At 37.3% G+C, this 20,772-nt stretch overlaps 1 protein-coding gene across 1 annotated transcript in view; it reads left to right on the top strand.

Annotated features, from left to right (window-relative positions):
* MILR1 (mast cell immunoglobulin like receptor 1) overlaps positions 1-20,772 on the top strand; it is a 339,675-nt gene that overhangs the window by 281,728 nt on the left and 37,175 nt on the right. The window contains exons 10-11 of the mRNA XM_044079434.1: positions 9,954-10,007; positions 16,753-16,772. Coding sequence (XP_043935369.1) covers positions 9,954-10,007; positions 16,753-16,772 — 74 coding nt within the window. The remainder of the gene's footprint in view (positions 1-9,953; positions 10,008-16,752; positions 16,773-20,772) is intronic.

Below are 20,772 nucleotides of genomic sequence, written 5' to 3'. Positions count from 1 at the left end.
ATTTAGAAGAATATACATACAAACATTATTATGCATTTAATAATAATAATAATAATAATAATATGAATGCACTTGCAATACTTATTTAGATATTAGAGGGGAGAATTTAATGACTTAGTAGAGTCAAGGGAGTTGTTTTGGCAGTTTCATTTAGTTGTCAGTTTCCCACCAGGTTGAATGATATGATTAATTTAAAGAGTGTCCTTTGCTTGAAGAGTTTACAATATATTTGATTGGTGTGCTTGTTTGATTTGACTTACTTGAAATTTAATTAAAAGCAAAGAGTTTGTGAATATGCTATTCCTGATGCAGTTTGAAAATAAAAGGAAACAAAATTATTTATTTATTTATTTATTTATTTATTTAAATTTGTTGACCGGGAGTGTCCGACTGGACGTAGGTCCATTTTCAGCGGAGGCCCGGGGAGAAAAGCTCTACAGTTAAAATAAACAGACAGTATATACATTGGATTACATAGTGAATAACAATTTACATAGCAATTACTTACAACATATTTACAGATGAAGAACATAGTACATCAGTAGACAACTAGAATCTTTATCTGTGAAGTGCATACCAGACATTAACAAATGTTACAAGAAGAAGAAGTTCGTGCTGTATAATAAGTACTGGCTTATGAGCATCTGAGCTTGCTATAATCAAGGTAGTTAGTGGAGTGGAAAGAAAGGTAGTGGTTGGATGGGGTGGATGATATTAGAGTGGGAGTTGCAAGGGCATAGCCAGCATGTTTTTAGTTGTGCTTTTCGTAAAGTTTTGAAGTGGGTGCATGATGGTATGGAGGTAATTGTGGGTGGGAGTGAGTTCCATATTTTGGCTATGGCGCAAGAGAATAGTGCTTCACCAGCAGAGTTATTGGCTTTAGTGATCTAGTGAAAATGCTAATGACACATACATGTCTACCTGACATAATCGAACATCCAAATGTTCGACTTTCATAAGGCCAAGACCATATGATCGAACATTTGAATGTTCAAAAATGTGAAAAAAAATTAACAAAAAAAATAAATAAATAAACAGTACTAGCAGGGGGGCAAGCCCACCTGCACCCCACATGCCCCCTGCTATTTAAATATACCAACTCCAAGATCACATTGCATTGCAGTAAAGGGAAATCTTCCCATTCCATGCTCTGTGGAGATCCTCATTCAGACCATTTGAACTTTTAAAAGTTTGATGATATGGTCTTGGCCATATAAAAGTTGAGCTTTTAAAAGTTTGACCATCTGAAGGGGACCTGTGCGAACATACACACACATTTCTTAATACAGCAAAGAAATAAAAATTAATTCATCTAGAGTATTATTTTGTTCTGAGAGAAAGATCACTATATCATACTCAAAGTCAATCGCAAATATATATTTCAGTCATGTATTCATATATATATATATATATATATATATATATATATATATATATATATATATATATATAAAACTTCTTACCTTTGTCTAAAAAAGATTTCAAGTAATTCCTGAGTATATCTGTAAATTAAGTTTCTGGCATCTTAGTGTCTTCATTCTTTGAATAATTATTAGTTTGTTTTCTTTGAAGAAAATCACTGACCTACCAAGATATAATTAAAACAAGAGGATAAACAATGAGGACAGAGCTCCACATTAATATAAATCAGTCATATATGGATAATGAAGCTGTCTCACTTGAATTTTTTCTTTAGAGAATCCATTAAACAGTTTGATTCCAAAATTCTTCTATCATAGTCATTTCATTTTCCTGCTTATATTTACCAAATATTATTTAGTTTGTTAAGAATACAGTAGCATAATAACTTTTCAAAGAACTTTTCCTTCCTTCCAGTTTTCTTCCACACAGATTTTTGGGGATTCTTTCAAGTGTACTTTTAAGCTCCTTTTACAAATGTGGGACACACAAAATGATTTTTTAATGAATGGCAGATGTTCATCATCTCTTTCTTCTTCTCCTTCAGGTGTCCCAAAGCCTGTTATGATCTACCCTGTGGATCTTTTTTTTATTAAATGATTTAATACTTTTTTGTGCATTTTATCAATTGCAATTTCTCTGTGTATGTACTTTTTAAGTTCCATTAGCTCAAGTTTACCACATTTATTTGATGCTGCTAGCTGATTGAATATTTGCTGTACTCAGTTACATTTGTTTCCACAGCTGACATATTTTTTAAATGGATAATAAGCTTATCATCCTGAGAAGATTCGCTGTAAATTCCACTTCTGCATTTTTCAATGGTTGAAAATATATAACTTCTTTAAAGAAAATCACAATGCTCTTCACAGAGCTGAAGTCTGACAAAACCACTGCTCGATTTTATTGCTGCCTTCATGAAGGCCATTCCATGTCCCCCTACACTGCTAGGAACATTGAATGATGACACACACACAAAAAAAAAGACCAGAAATCCAGGAGAAGAGTGAATCTCAAACATGGCCCTTCTGTTTTAACTGCACTCACACACACACACACACACACACACACACACACACACACACACACACACTTAGATATTTAGGATTCTTATAGCTAAAAATTACATATGTGTGCATGTATCATGTTTATGCAATTATTTCAAGCAGTGTCCATTTTGTGGAAGTGTAGAACACAGTTTCACATAACAGGTCAGGACATGGATCACAAATGGCTCCAGATTAAAATGGGATGTTTTATAAGTTAAAAAGTGTAATAGTGGTTAAAGCTTTGCTCTCCAGCCCTGCCCTTAAACCTACATGTAAACACTTTCCCAGATTATTTTTGTGATCATGAAAAAATAGATGGAACGTGCATGTCATTTTTCGCTGTTATATTCTTCTTTTCCTTCTCACAAGCACAATAATTAGTTTCATCTCAACAGAAATCCACAACTTTTTGTATTACAGAGCAAGTCCAAACACCTCAAAAAATATTGATGCAGTACCTGTGGAGTATATTGCAAGAAATGCATTTTTTTAACTGGCTATACTGCAAGTAAAGTATAATTTAGCCATGCCTATAAAACAATACAGTATGCACATAGAATGACTTCACAATGAAATATGATAGATCTACTTAAATGCATCCACAGTTGTATTAGTACTCATATATTAAAAGCAAATATCAGCCATCTCAATTAAGGGTTGATCTAATTATGACAGTGATCAAACCAGTGCCAAGTTTATGTGTTCATAGCTACTTACTATGCTATTGATCTATGAGGATCTTAAGAAGCCTATCTTTACATTCCCATGTTAATTTTAGCTTTTATATTTTGCATACAAATAACCCAGAGAGTGTTTAAACAAGGGTATGTTGGGACATTCATATTATTTTCATATCCATGAGGGACAGGGTGCTAAAATCACAGGTGAATTTGCAGTTACCCATCTAGTCCTCCAAACTACTTTTGAATAGCGTAAGAGTGGAGTAGAGTACAGTTCCATAAAAGTGGTAATCTCTATGATATAAACCTGTCCCTCCAACATGTTATACTTATTTTGTAAAAGAGATTGTGATCCTTTGAGTGGGTTTTTATGATGCCACTTGACTTGCAAATGTGTAATAGGTCTGATATGAAGCAGAGTACCTCTATGACACTGTTCAAAAGGAACCTGGATGAGTGGATGGGGCAATGTAAATTCTTATAGAGGATTGCGCCCACAACCCTCCTGGACATGGGCGGTCATTACGAAATACAGTCCTGAGTATTGACTAGAGTATCATTGGTATTACATTGGGATGAAATGGCTAGGCTTAGAATGACCTCCGGGTCGATAGCCTAGTAACCTCCTATGATCCTATGATCCTATGACAGAATAGGATCTGTTGAAGCTCTATACACAAGGAACAGGTTACCTCTAGTAACCTGTATGATACTGAGATGAGAGAGAAGGCTTTGAAATGGTCTGCATAGCTTTTATGAATTAGGCTCTTAATTTTTTAATGAGAAAGCATTGTGTTCATTCCAACTATGGCAAGTGATTGGACTGGTATATACTGAAAGGGGCATTATACTCAATGATTGTCCTAATAAGTGCCAAGGACAGTGGAACAAGTAAATCTATGGATCTGGATGCAATGCCTTTAGATATAAGCTGTGCAATGAAAAAGGACTTCCTTACAACAGCAGATACAGGTTGATCAAAGGACAGCTCATTGTCAATATAGATTACCAGATCACTAACTATGGGATCAGCTTTCAGGGCTGTGTGAGTCATGCCTGCTGAAGGATGCAATTATACTTCTTGACATTTAGTTTTAGTCCATGATTTTGACACCAGATATTTATTTGGGACAGGTTATCTTGGAATATCTCGGTGTCCTTTGGGCTATTTATGATGCAATAAGTTTGCAGTCATTTGCAGATTTGGCCAGCCACAAAACCTTAACATTAGCTTTGGCCTGGCATATTATATGGTTGGATAGAAGTAGTGTTCCTGGCCTTAGATTCACTGTGAGAACATGCTCTTGGGAGATTTGAATGGGGAGTGTATGTGTAGGTATGTCATCTGAAAATATTGGAGGGGAGAGGGGGATGATGATTGAGCTACTTTTGTCCACTAGTAGATTGGCTATGTCCCCTGAATCTGAGTATGTAATATAATTTACTATTAATTTTATACAGTGCTGGCCATTGTTTCTGACATTTTTAATATTCTGAAAGAAGGCTTTGTAGTTATCCTTCACCTTGGTGGCTTTTATTACCTCATATCTGACTTGGTTATGGTCCAAAGTTTTTTGTTTAATTTAGCAAGAGTGTTTTGACATCTTGAAAGATAGACTCATTTTTGTGTGCAATGAGTTTTCTTTTTTCTTTTATTATAAACCTCTTTAGATTTGGGATCCACTATAAGGGTTTATTTTTGAATTTTGTGTTGTATTTATTCCTGAGGGGGCAGATGCATCTATGCAGCTATTTAAATATGCATAAAATGAGACCGTGAAGGATTCTGCATAAGCAGTTGGGTCATCAAGATGGAAGGGGCTTTTGAATTTAGCCAAGTCATCACTCAGGTTTAGTAGATTAGACTGTAATATCAAGGTACCTGATGATGCTTCAGGCTTCATTATTGTGGTGAATGTGATTGACCTGCTGTTTAATTTGACCAGGATGGAATTTACAATTAGTGGGGAGCAAAGCTGCCCCTTATCAGTAAGGATCAAATCCAGGATTTTGACCCCACTGGTTGGGGTGTGGACTAACTGGTCCATGGAGTTTGTATTGATGAAGCCCAGAAATCTCTAAGCATACATGTTTGATGATGTATAAATCTTCTAGTTTATGAAAGGGTAGTTGAAGTTTCCTGGGAGAATGGTGTTTTTCTTAATACACAGGGACTCCATATTAATTAGGTAGGAGATAAGGGCCAAGGGGGACGTAGAGAAGGTCCTATATCAAGCTATGATATGATAACGATTTTTTTAATATTAAGCTGATTGTTAAGAGTTCCAGGTCTTTATTTTGTCTAAATAGTCTGGTGATAAAATATTTTATTTTTTTAAGTATATAGAGACACTGCCATCTTTAGTGCCTACATCTAAATGTGGTAGGCCAGAATTTCTAATAAGCATTTAAACCCTGCCCTGTTAGAATACTTACAATTGTCTTGAACCAGGTGTCTGTGATGATGCATGTATCAATGTTTTCCACTATAAGGCATGCTTGTAGGGAGGAGTTTTTTTGTTAAAACTTCTTGCATTGAGTAATAATACCTTAATGTTGTCTGGATTCTGTTTACTTAGTTTGAAAGCTTTATAAGACTAACATTGCCTGAAAAAGGCACTATGGATCAAATTGTTGATGGGGTTCATGGGCTTTCAAGGTATACAGTAACAAACGTAATGAGGTGAAGAATTTTACAAGATGAAATGCTGCAGAAGATATTACTGTACATCCTGCAGTCACAGTCTATACCCCCTTAATCTTTAGCAGCCCCTTACAAGTGAGGCATACAGATCTCATAAGGGCATATGATTTCAGACTGTATAGGCTCTTGTGCATTCACAAACAAATCATGAATTAGACCCTCTCTCATATCAGAAGCCTGTGCAGATCCATAGCTCACATGGTCTTTAGCCTTACATTAAGTCAAAATGGTGGCATCAAGTTGCACATTTATAGATGCAAGTTAATCTTTTGAAGGCCAGCTTTGCGATTCTGTATACCATAATGCATAAAGTATGAAGAGTTTCTGACACCTTGTGACAGCCCAGCATGGGGATGATGGATTCTGCAAATCAAATTGGTCACTAGTCAACTACAGTGCCAAAAGAACAATTCCTCTTCAATGCCTGCATGCTGAGCCATGTACTAGCATTGCTACGAAACAAACATCTGAAGCAGCCTTGAAGGAAGGAACAATAGAGAATGCTGCAGGTACACTCTTCAGGTAGGTATTTCTGCAATGCCCAAACATAGATATACCCAAGGTAAGGACTGATCCTGTAGTATGGATCTACATAGGTAGGAGGTATTTATGCAAGTGCCTGACTGTGTGCAGTCACACATAAATTTAAAATGAGATGTCCCTTATGGCCAATATAACACAGGCACATCCTGTTTGTATGCTTTATTTACTGAAGCTATACTCCCTGAATATCCTTATGCATCAGTCTGTACATATTATAGTAGGTTGTATATTGCTGATGTTTCTACAGTGTATCTTGCCTTGATAACATCCTCTGGTTCAACTGTGCCTCTGTGCACCAGATGCATTTATGGCAGTCCTTTGAAGTTGTGCATGTAGACTAATATGTTTGCCAATTTGTTTTTTTTTTTTTTATTTTTTTTTTTGTGCAAACCATCACTGACAAGGTATCATCAAGTTATCCTAATGGGGTAATAGCAATGTCAAGTTGGATTTTGTCACCTGGTATTTGGAGATGTTGTTTGAACCACATCTAAAAGGGCACATTTGTAGACATACAAAACTCGATTTTTTCTGAGGGAGTAAAGCCCCTCCCAGTGGAGTGAGAAGACCACCTGAATTCTACACTTAAATCACCTTAGACGTTAATGTATCTTGGGCAAAAGGATGCAGTGAATTTGATGAATCTGTAGCTCAATTAATCACTGCAATTATTCAGTGCCACATGACCAGTCTACATCTTACGGTATTACTTTCCAGACATACACACACTGAAGGTAGTGGGGAATCCTACTACAAAGCCCAGTGTGCAATGCATCATGCCGTCACTGTACAGTGCATCATCCTCCCACTGGACCCACTCTACAGTCCATCATACCACCACTGTATAGTGCATCATGCTCCCACTGTACAATCATCCTTCACTGTGCAATGCATCATGCCCCATTCTACAATGCATCATGCCCCATCATACAGTGTATAATGCCCCCACTGTATAATGCATCATGCTTCATTTTACAAGGCATCATGCCTCCATTATACAACACTTCATGCCCCATTGTACAATGCATCATGCCCCTACTGCACGGTACATCATCCTCCCACTGTACAGTGCATCATGCCCCATTGTACAATGCATCATGCCCCTACTATACAATGCATCATGTCTCCACTGTACAGTGCATCATGCTCCCATTGCAGAGTGAATCATACCCCCACTGTACAATGTATCATACCCACTGTACAGTCCATTATGCCCCTACTGTTCAATGCATCATGCCCCCACTGTATAATGCATTATGCTTCATTTTACAAGGCATCATGCCTCCATTATACAACACTTCATGCCCCATTGTACAATGTTTCATGCCCCTACTGCACAGTGCATCATCCTCCCACTGTACAGTGTATCATGCCCCATTGTACAATGCATCATGCCCCTACTATACAATGCATAATGTCTCCACTGTACAGTGCATCATGATCCCACTGCACAGTGAATCATGCCCCCACTGTACAATGTATCATACCCCACTGTACAGTCCATTATGCCCCTACTGTACAGTGCATCATGCCCCCACTGTATAATGCATCATGCTCAATTTTACAAGCCATCATGCCCCCATTGTACAACACTTCATGGCCCATAATGTATCTTGCCCCCACTGTACAATGCATCATCCTCCCATTGTACAATGTGTCATGCCCCACTGTATAGTGCATCATGCCCCATTGTACAATGAATGATAATCCCACTGTATAATGCAGCATATTCCCACTATATGGTGCATCATGCCCCACTGTACAGTGTCTCATGCCCACATTGTACAATGCATCATGCTCCCACTATACAAAGCACTATGCTCTCAATGTACAAAGCATCATGCCCCCACTGTAAAGTGCATCATGCCCCCATTGTACAGTCCATTATGCCCCTACTGTACCCATTGGACAATGCATCATCCCCCCACTGTACAATGTGTCATGCTGCCACTGTACAATAAATCATGCCCCACTGTACTGCACATCATGCTCCCACTGTACAATGCATCATGCTCCCATTTCTACAATGCATCATGCTCCCACTGTATAATGCATCATCTTCCCACTGTGCAGGGCATCATGCCACCACTGTGCTGTGTATCATGCCTCTTCCATACAATGCATCATGCCCCTACTGTACACCACATCATCCATTCACTGTATTGTGCATCATGCTCCCACTCTACAATGCATCATGCCCAATGAGGTGGAAAGTCACACTCTGTGCACTAATGTTTGGAAGTTTCCAGGAAGGATTAGATGCCAGATTTGGGACAGCATTTGTAAATAAGTAACTCAGCCACTACCCCATATGTACAGAAATACAGGCGTACACCTTGAGGCATCACAGATACTTGTCAAATACATTGATTATAATAATGTAGGTTTACATTCTGCTGTGTATAGGGCAGCATTTGGGGTGATTAGGACATATTCAATACACCAGAAGGTATTTTGCTGAGGAAAAAGTATGTCTCCACAAACACAAACAAACATACACATACACATGCATATATACACAGTCTGATATAGAATAAATTAAAGACTAGTAGGATAAGGATACTGGCAAATCTATGGAATGAGAAAGGTAGCAATATAATAAAACCTGAAGTCCATACTGCAGTGAGATTTATATGTCTCTCTGATAATGATGATTAATACAACAGTTCATTTTTATTGTGGTGGTGACATGCATTTATAGATTTGTAAATGCGTTCCTATAGTGCAGTATCTTAGTAAGTTCTTCTCTCCCCCATTTCCATATCTTTTTTGTGCAGCATTCTACAACACAGTTTTAAATAGTGTTTTTTAATAAGACTTGATTATTGTCAAAATGGCAATGTTCTAGTTTATAGTTTAACAGAAGACAAGCATTGATTGTCTCTATCATTATTTGTTAACAGATTTTGTTCTTTGCTATACAGGACAAAGGTTATAAGGTATTACGCATACATTAGTTTTTTCTGTTTACATATTTTAAGGTGTTGCTCTTTTTCTCCAAGGGTTTCTTAATGTTATCCCAATATGGTAAAGCTGATGACATTGAATAAAGTAAAAGTGTTGGATATGCATTCTCATTTGTGTAATACACTTTATTATGTGCCATGTAATGTTATATTTTACAAATGTAAATGTTTATTATTACACAGTAATAGATAATGCATGACAGCAATTTAGTCTATGTCTTCATTCATAGGCTGGGATTTATAAAGAAATAGCACAAAGTGTAGTGCTAATTAGCATGTGTAGCAGCCATGTGAAGGGTGCAGGGGATTTGAAGACTGTGTAGAAATGTCCTTATAGCTGTGAGTTGTCTTCTGCAGTGAACTCCTGAGTATTTTAACAATGCACGTACACAGTACCTGTCTATGAATTCTAGCTCTGGTCTGATGAAAAACATAAAACTTTTCTAAAGATGATCACATAAATGTATCAGGTTCAATTCAGCTAGATTTATACATTGATAATTAGTTTTTTTGAGAAATCCAAAATCAAAATTGATAAAGACAAAGTTTCTTTGAAATGTTACTAACTGTTTACTGATTTTATTTTACGCAGCTTTAGTGAGAGAAGTAGAAACAGATTATACAAATATCAGACCAACTGTACAAGGTAAGTTGAATTTTCATTTATTCTGTGCTAATACATTTTATCAAGAAAGATATATAAAGATTGTAAGTTTGAAATCATCACAAATTATCTAATAATGTCCCCTGCAGCTACTGATGTTACAATAATGTATTTATACAAAAAGCCACAGAATACATTACCTTGTTAGCATATTGTTGGTATGTTTCTTACAAGAATTTTTAGAATAGATTTTTATCAGACAATTTCTGTAAATAGGTTCCGGGGTTCATAGGTAAGTACTAGGCTAGCTGCCCTCACATGACATTTTAAGCCTAGTCAGTATCCTTTCTTGTGCTGAAAATAACCTATCCCATTTGGTTATAGATAGGCCTTACCCATCCCATGGTCGATAATTATATATTATTCCTAATGAGAATAATTGGGATCATACCATAAATAATCTGTGAAAACCAATGCATGGGATAAAGCATTTAGGAGCTTTATCTGTCCATTAGTAGTATGGGGTAGTCCTGGGGTAAATTTTCTGTTTCCCATCTGTAGATTGAAGATGCACTTGAAAATGGATAGGGATGAACTTTGTTTTATGAGGAAGATGAGTCTGTTCTATAGCAGCAGTATCCTCTGCAAAATATACCTGCCCCTCCAAACGCATTCTGTTGATATTGCAGTAAAGGTTTAGATCCCTAGGCTGAGTATTTCTGATGCCTTTTGATTTGCTGATGTGCAGTGAACCCATCAGTAATGGATTGTGAATGTGTATGCTATACACAGGTAACCGCTGTAGAATACCGAGTATAGTGACAGAGCTTTGAGTCGGTCTTTGTAGGGCATGTTGTTTAGGCCTTGTATCCTTTTAGTGGGGTATCTCTGTGAGTGTTTCAGTTGCTGCATGTTTCTGGACAGATACATGCCAAAGGGGGCATTATATTCAATGACTGACCTAATGAGGGCTGAGTAAAGGGGGACAATGACATCCCTAGATCTAGACACAATCCCATTGTATACAAGCTGTGTAATATAGAAGAGCATTCTTACAACAAATAGACTCACGTTGGTCAAAAATTAGGTCACATAAGTTCCCAAATCCCAAACAACTGGGTCATTGTTCAAATTGCTCATGGCTCTTTTACTATAATGTATGGATCATTTTCCTTGCATTAAATTTTGTAATAAAAAGTGCTGTCTTAAAATGTCAAACTTTGGAATATACTGTAGGGTATATATACAATCATAGCCTTATCTTCCCCAGAACCTTGCCAATTGGCTACTGTACATGTGCCCTATTGGCTCATTCATTCATCCTGGGTGTAACAGCCAGATAGCACTGACTTGTGCAAGAGCCCCCCAGACCATTCATTCCCATTCATGGGCCTGATCAACACACTGGTTCCTCTTGAGGTGAGAGCTGGGCATCAGGGAGTGGACCAGTCCCATGGAGGTCCCAACCAATCTCTCATAACCCCTCCACATTGGCAGACAGCTGACTCACAATGGCTGCCTGGCTGAGGACTGATAGGCATGCTGCCATCTTTCCAAACTCAGTGGCACATGTGCTGTTTAACAGCATGCACCTCCCCTTGATTCTTCTAGGTATGATCTCCTACCCTCCAGTCAGTGTCACCAGTGACGATGGGTGTTAAGTTGTTTGTGTTACATCAAGATACTGCCAGGGGTTAAGTTAAAGTGCTTTATTATATGACTGATATGTGGCATTAGAGAATGGGGTGGTGAGGAAGTAAGTTAATAGGACAGCTGGGGAGACAAGTTGGTATGTGATAAGAATGTGGCTTAAGTTCAGAAATAAACCAATGGGCTTCAGTGGCTGACTAGTTAACTAAGGTCATTCTAGGCAGATCTAGTGTATCTCAGCCTAGGAACAGATGGTCAACAGACCCTACTACTTAGCAGGGGATGCTCTGAATCCGTCATCACGCGGATTATACATTCTGGCTAGAATTATGCTTCACCCATAGTACCTTTCTAAGGCAAAATCCAATTTATAAGCATACCCACCTAGCAGATTTTAGCTCAAACACCATCAGGGTTGCTCTACTCACTGCTAGAAGTTTAAAATACAGAATGTCTTAGCTTCAGACCTACCTAACCCTCATACACATCCATACTTCTGGTTACTAAGATTTGGATTCTAAACAGTAATTACAGTCTGTCCATGAATATCATGCATTCAGAACTAGTGACAGCTGTGAATGTGTATCAATACTTATTAGAACCCTATTGTCTCATATCAGAATTTGCACAAAAGCATCTTAGAACTTAGAGGAGCCCAGGTGTATCTCAGCAAACCTGCAGAACACATCATTGTTTACTACAAGTTCCCTTCCACATTGCCTTAAGAACATACTATCTGAGGCAGTTTAAAAAGCTACTTCACTTGTGCTTCAATCAGCTTCCAACCTCTAAAGCCACCAATAAGCACACTCAGAGATTCCTTAATTTTGTAAATACTAACTTTATAGTGTAAACTGTCCCTGCCTCCACCAGCGGTGCTAACCTCCTTGATCTTATACTTACCAACTACTCCTTCTCCTGTACCACCCCATATGTTACAACCTCATGGTTATATTTTCATCAGTCAGTAACCATCACCTTTAGTGCAAGCTTCCTCATCCATCAAAACCTCTGTCATATTTCAGGACTTTTCAGAAGCCTGCTGCCTGCCAGTATATTGGATAAATACAACTGGCGTACTCCAACAAATAATCCAATTCATCATAACAGCCTTGCTTCTGCACATTCTTCATAGCTTACTCCTTTATGAGTAGATGCAGTGAAGCCACAGTTCCTATTCACCGCAAACATTGTAAAACATTCAAAAGTTAGCCAGTCTGCTGGAACTCTCATATAAATCAATACTTTAGGGGGAAAAGCTCATGACATTTAAGAAAGAAAAAAAAAACTCCTCTTCCTCACTACAGAACTGATCTAAAAGCATTAAGCTAGACCCTTAGATGAACAAACAGGGAGTGCAAAGCCAGTTAAGAACTTAGAATGGCCACCAATATGAAGAATAACACAAGGCTTTCTTCAGCTATATTATGAAACTGAAGTAATGTATCGTTCAGTTCTGAACTTATCTCCAGTGGCATACCCCACTTCAGCTCATAGACCATAGCTAATATCCCTGTAGAGATTTATTCCTAACTAGCTTACTATTGTAATGTCAACACTCACAACACTGAATGCTGACACTCGAAATGGCCATCTTGGATTTAGTATATGCAAGTCCATTTTTTCAGCCATTCACTGTGTGCATTACAGGACTTATTGAAGGGGGTACTGAAATTTTAAATGGTCACTGTTCTAACTTCATACCTCCTACAAATCCTACTGCAGCCCCCCCAATCAATTTCACCCCTTAAAATATAAATTCTACAGTTTCCAGCTATACTCCAGGCTGTCTGCTTTAACCTGAGTCTCTCAACAGGCCATGAACCTGAAGCTTTGAGAACAGCCACATACTGTGCGTACATGTATATGTGTGCGTCCATGTGTGAGTGCGTGTGTGTGTGTGTGTGTGTGTGTGTGTGTGTGTGTGTGTGTGTGTGTGTGTGTGTGTGTGTGTGTGTGTGTGTGTGTGTGTGTGTGTGTGTGTGTGTGTGTGTGTGTGTTACAGAGAGACAGAGAGAAGGAGGTACTCAGGCCCCATCAAAGCTTGGTTTGCTACCTTCTGCCAGTGAGGTATGAGGTAAACTCCAGCAATTGCATGACTCTGAGTACAATAAAGCACACACTAGAATATTAAACTAAAGCATTTTCAAGTAAGTTTTAATACTAACTCACATGAAATCAGCAGCATGACTACTTAAGACAATTCCATACTACTTAAGGCATAATTATGAACAACAGTTAAAAGAAGCTTGAAGAAATAAAGATTGAAAAAGCTACAGGATCTAAAGTTTTGGTATTGCCCATAGTCAGACCATCAAAATCCTAAGCAACTTAATAATGTAAGTATATTCACTGATAAGAGACAAGGCAGTAAACCAATACAAAGAAAAGGCACATTTATTATACCTAGTGATGTCATTAAGAATCAAATGAAGCAAAGTTTTTATTAAGCTTTCATTAAATCAGGGAACCATCACTTACATTTACATGCAGACATTCAAAGTATCACAACATTTTGTAAATACATGGGATAATAAAGATTAGAAGACTAATTTTTAGAGTGACTAACTGCAGAAAATTTTCACAATGTCATACAGCAAGTCAAGCAGAAATGGTTAATGTAAAGAATTACAGGGTTGGGAGGGTGGCCTAATGGTTAAGGCGTTTGCCTTACAAACACAAGGTACAGGGTTTAAATCTCACAGGGGATAATTGGCTAGGCTTAAAATGGTCACAAGGTCAGTTAGCCTAGTATGAACCAGCATAATTATACATGGATAAACAGCTGAAGAACATGGCAAAACACTTAGAAAAATTCTATAAAGGTTAAGAAAAGGTGGACTGCTATTGAGTAAAAACAAATTTGACTTTAATTGCATATGGAAAACAGCTAAAGAATATGACAAGAGTCTGAGAAAAATGCTAGAAGGTAAAAGTGAACTTGGAGTGACATTAAATAGAAACACATTTACCTTTGATAAAACAGTCTTATAGTTGTGTGTTTTAAACTTTTTAGAGCAAAGTCTAACTCCAGACCCAAGTAAAGTTAAGAAACCGCATGATGTAACGCATCAGTAAATACTTGGGATGGCAAATTACAGTGCACACTTTGTTAAAGATCTCAGAACAATAAATGCACCGCTGACAAAATTAATTGAAAAAGGTATTCCTTTCAAATGGACTGAAAATCAACAAGCAACTTTAGAACATTTAAAGAAAAGTTAGGCCCCAGAATTTACAAACAAAATGTGCAGAATTAAAATGGAGTACACATGCCGTCTGCAATGTGTTTAGTACACTGCCATTCAAGATCATGATTCACAGACACAGATCACAGTCCCTATGGCAGCATAGCTCAAACGTTTATTCTTCATGAACTGTGCAAAGGACCAGATTGTATACACTGCTCAGCTACTCTCTTTGTGCCCACTCCCATTAACAACAGTCCAGCAGTTACACAACATCACAACACAGTACTAAAGTGTGCTTTACATTTTGTGTACTGTAATACACAGATATTCCCTGCCATCATACCTGACTGTGATTGTTAAAGTATATCACAGTTATAATTTGGTAGTTTTGGCATCCTGTATCACTTCCTCAAACAACAACAAAACAGAGGTTATATCCCATTCAAAACTATTACCAGTAACAAGTGATGATAATCTTAAGTTCACTCTTCACATCTAGCAGTTCATGGAAAAAAACATCAAAAATGTATGCTTCTATGCAGGACAAAATCGTATCTAACAAATGTATTTGTTTATGAATATTTGTTCAACAAGTAAGTGGGATGGCCTACTGACAAGTTTCAGTCACAACCTGAGCTCAAAGAGCAGAAGAAATATATTTTATTTTATGTATTTATGTATCTATCCTTTGTTGACCATATTAGTCACACTAGACTAGTAGTCTGCTGTCGGGGAGACCTGAGGTGCTGTTTCTCTTACTAAGGGAAATTTGGTCAGAGCATAAGGAAAGTTCCACTATTCTTTTCAATAGGTGCTGTGAACTCTTTTACATTTACCTGAGCTATCACCAACTCAAGAAGATCCGAATCTTGACAGGATCTTACTAATCAACTGCATCATATACAGAAGGAATAAATGGTAACATTCAATACATAATAAGATTCAGGGCATGTAGGGAATTAAAAAGATACAGACACAGTGCATTAAGAGAAGAGCAAAGTAAGAAAAATAGAAAGATACAAATCCAAGTTATGCATAAAATATAATGCAATTAGACATATAATACATAAACATATACTGCTATATACATTGGAAATGTACACGTATAAAATGCCACATTATGAGACGGAGAAAAGTTTCTTAAAAGTATTCTATTCTCTGTCATATAGGGTGGTAAATTATGTAATCATTGTCATGGTTGCAGTTGCAGGCAGTTTATGTAAAGAGATTCTCAAAGTGCATATTTGAAGGTTTTGATGGTTTCAAGGTTTTGGAAGTCAGTAGGCAGGTGATTCCAGGTAGCATGTCATGCACATAAAGCCATGGCATCCACCTATGTACTACCCTCCCTAACATGTTTTGCCCCATCTCACATGCCTCACAACTGATAAAACTAGAATAATGCTACAACAATATAGCTAAGTTCTCAACAAACTTACCAAACACAATTCATCACTGTGTTGAGCTGCCTAGCTATCTTCACATTACCCAGTTAAAAGTTGCACAAAATGTCCTCTATCAAACAAAGAAATGCCAGTCACTAGCCACACTGCTTCATTAATATACACCTCTAAGAGATTTCAGATTCAAAGCTCAAAACCTTACCAAAGCCCAAAAAGCATACAACTTCTATGGGGAAACACTATACTTAATTTATACCTCTAAACTCTAAAACAGCCTACCCACCCTCTCTTACATGGATTCCCAACTGAACACATTTCAAAAGAGAACTTACCTTTTTTAACAAATATCCAGTGTCTTTTTCACTGCTCTCACCCCTCCAATCTAGTATCACCTCCACTAGTGATTTTTATTGGGTTTTATTAATTAATGTGCTTTAAATGTTTATTTTTTTAATCTTAAAACAAATCATATTAAAGAGTAACAAAAGATATTCCAATTTAAATTCTTATGTCTCTGATAATGTATCTTTCTTTGCTTTACAGATACATCTGACGTTGATCATGTAAGTAACATTTACTGATTTCTGTACCACACAAGAATAAAAGATTTTCACTAACAAATAATTGAACTCATGATTCCTTTTTTAAATGCTTAGCAGTTTTCCTGCAGGTTAATCCTACAGTGCCTACATATAAACTATACATCTGAGATGAAAGATCAGTTCAGTTATTGAAAAACAAACTGTCACTAAGAAGAGAACACCAATCAAGTTTAATTCTAAAATGCTTCTTGTGAAAGAAGAGAAAAAAGATAGATGACACAGTCAGGAACAAAATAGTGTAAGATGGGCACTAATATACAAAAAGATAACTTTGCTGGAAATATGTTATATTCATAAAGTACTTATCTGCATAACTGGACGCCCCCAGTTTGAATCTCACCAACTCTGAATTTACAGTGATAACTGGTTATCCACGAAAAGGGGATATATAGTTTCAGTGGGCCTGACTGGTTAATATAACTAAAATGAACACATATAGAAATAGGAATTATTGACATGTGCTGTATTAAATAGAAAAACAAAGCTAAAAATATCCTGTTTGTAAATGCAAATAGTCATCACTTACATTAAACACAAATGTAGACTTACAATAGCAGAAATTTATATTTTGATAAAGATTAATACAGTTACTTTGATAAACAGTACAAAGGAAGGCTGCTATCATAAGCATGGGTTAGAAAATACATTAAGCAGAAGTAAAACAAGCAGTATTTGGATTTTTTTTCATACAAAGTTGTCTCAAAAGCACTTTAATAGAAACAAACCATGAATTCAAGAAAATTAGACTAAAATAATTGAAAGAAGTAGGTGAGATGCAAAACAGGCAGGAATAAGGGGGGCAGGAAGAGATAAGCAGACATTCTGAGAAAGAAAATATACATAATTCAGCAGCTGACTGCAATTCAAAGCACAAAACAAAGGTCACAAATAAAAGATACAGTGACCATTCAGGAGCTAAAGTAGAAATGATTATCTGAAGTAATGCAACAGAGGATCTTTTTTATTGTGGATTATGAGTGACCTGTTCATTTTAGTCAGTGTTTTGGCATACAGGGATAGAGCCCTGAGGATGATGCAGGCAACCTGGGCTCGATTAGACGCTCAGGTGACTGATACTGCTGGCAGGGAGGATGGACGATGCCTATCCTGGGAACCAAGGGATGTAGCTTCCTAGCTGGCTTTGTCTGCCTATTTGGTGGTGTGAAGCAGGGGATTCACTACCACCAAAGTAAGAGGCAATCCAAGGGGATGTCCATTGTGGCTACCCATGCCAGTGACAGTAGCTCCAATGCCTTCCATAACAGGGAGTGAACATGTATGGACTGATAGAGCATTAGGCAGCTTTTGTGGCAATGTGGGTATTGTTATCACCACCTAGGGGTGTGGTTAGGGCCATAACAGAAAAAGAGTCTCGGTTGCCAGGATGCAGGTAAGAACACAAGTGTCGCCAGATGACAAAGCTTTATGAAATCTCTCCAGCTGCCTAAATCAGACTGGCTTCACTACAATGGTCATGTGTTAACTGTACTTTGTATTGTACTTTTTTCCCTATTTGTTCCTTACCTACTTGTACATTTGAACAAATGCATATTTACAAAGCATCAGTATCAGATATAATACACTACAAAAGTAGAAATCACCTGTCTACTCACAGCTGTAGATGACAGCCATCTAAGTAGCTTCCTGTACTTCCCATGCAGGAGGTGTCACCCTTTCATTCCCTTCTTTCAGTATTCTAACACTGACTTATTGCACCACCTGGGAAAGTAAATCTCCCTTTCAAGTTCACACAGGCTCAAAGTAGCAGTTTTCCCAGGTACAGTATTCCATGGAACAGTCTTCCATGGAGCAGTCTTCCCATGCACAGTATTCCATGGGGCAGTATTTCCAAGCACAATACTATGTGGAACAGTCTTCCATGGAGAAGTCTTCCCAGGCACAGTATTCCATGGAACAGTCTTTCATGAGCCAGTCTTTTCAGGCATGGTATTCCATGGAACAGTCTTCCATGGACCAGTCTTCTCAGGCATGGTATTCCATACAGCAGTCCTCAAAGGCACAGTCTTCAAGTTGTTGCATGACACCTGTGGTGCTGTTACTAGTTTAAGCCTAAATCAATATTATAATTACTGCCTTGAAGTGAGATACAGTGCAACAAAGGTCTTTCTTTTTGAATCTGCTCATTTGAAATATGCACCAATACTGAGTGAATTGCTTCTAACCATGGTAAACACTTTACTTGCTCTCTCAAAGTAATTAGTTTATTTTTTTATTTTTTTTAATGATGTGACAGTAATGGACCTCATTGGTACTTCATGGCATATATTATAGTCCACAAAATCATTTTTGTTGATGTGGGATTTTAGATATTTTCTCAAATACTCAATTTGTATCAAAGACTGTGAATTTACAGATTTTATTTTTTCCTTTGTTGCTTCATATTAAGAAAACACTCTGAGACCCTTAAGCTTTATTTTCCATATTACATCAGCTGCTCCCACTCCATTGACAGTCACCAGTATCGAATCTCACTGAGCTACATGGGAAGAATGAAGTTTGCAGCTTGTAAACAGAAGCGGCAAATGTTTAGAGGGATAGTGGCAGCAAAGTTCATTAAATTTGAGGAAGACGTGCAAATAAGAAATTATATGAAGACTGTGAGAAAACAAATTAGGAATGGGAAGGTTGTCTCCCATGTTTCAATATCTGAAGAGGTAGTACACGATGCTTAAAGCACATCGGTATCACTGAGTTCACTCTAAAAATTCTTTCTGTTACAATAGCCAATTTTTCTTAGTAATTGTTTAATCAATAATTAACAATGGGGATTGTAGGTTTACAGATTCCTAGGTTACCATTACTTAAATAGGTTGGTTAAGCCTTTTGAAGTCTAGCTACTGTAGTTCCACAGGTACACCCATTACCCCCCACCCCACCCCTTCGTAAGAGATAGTGGGTTTAGAACCAGGGTAAATTTGTAGTTTCCCATCCATTCATCTAAGTTATATTTTAAAGTAGTGAGGGATGTGTTTTGCTTTACAGAAATCAGAAGTATGTTTTATTAGTGGGCAATTCTTTGGGGAGATATCGGTCATGGCAACTAGATGTATTTATGATGCAGTATGGTGTTAGACTCCTTAATCTTGTATTTGTATGACTACCAAGTCTTGCAGGTATGTAGTAAATCAGTCCAGATCAGGTCATTTGTATCCCAATAGGCCAAGTATAGATTATCACATAGTAATCTTTAGGAGGCAGAGAAGAGACACTGGGCTTTTAGAAGCTCTACATAACATAGGAGCTCATACATGAAACTTTTTGGTCCAAAATCACTGGAGATGTATAGCATTTATATTTGAGTGCTATAGTCATGCAATAACATGAAGCCTGAATAGTTTAATGAAACCACAAGACAGTAAATATTATACATCCTGTAATTCTGCTATAAGTTATTTCTATGATGCCACTGACAAGATTTTTATTTTATTGCATTTTCAGTGTTCAGTGGTTTGCGATTCTTCCAGATGTGTACATTTAAGTGATTGTGCATCATGCTTTATATGTAAATAATGATGCGTGAATACATTTAAGATAATCATGAGTCTGCCTGTATGTAAGTGATCTGAGTCAATCAAAGGCTTCACTTCCTCCTGGAACTTGGGCGAGGTATGTTGTTTAATGGTAAAATCATGGTAAATGCTCATATGTTTCAGTACACAGTACTGTAATCTATGCACTCAGGTAATCTGTACAAGTGACAGCCCCAAACTTCAAGGATTATAAATGTCAACTGGTATTTGGTTGTTCTTGTTAAGCAGCCATTGTCATGGTAGAGAGAAAAGGCACTAGACTAGAGCATTAGAATTGATTTTGGCTGCTTTATGGTTAGAAATAATTTGCTTTTACCTGCGGTGGTGGGGTCCTAATATAGGCATTAATCACTGTGTATCTATTAGACCAGTGCTCAAAAGTAGATAGTGTTCTCTATAATCTTTTTTGT

The sequence above is a fragment of the Protopterus annectens genome, chromosome 8.part0 (genome assembly GCF_019279795.1).
Source record: "Protopterus annectens isolate FY-2018-M chromosome 8.part0, PAN1.0, whole genome shotgun sequence".
In the NCBI taxonomy this organism is placed as follows: Eukaryota; Metazoa; Chordata; order Ceratodontiformes; family Protopteridae; genus Protopterus; species Protopterus annectens.
Note: the sequence above shows the minus strand (reverse complement) of the source record. Positions and strands in the feature narration are given on the sequence as shown.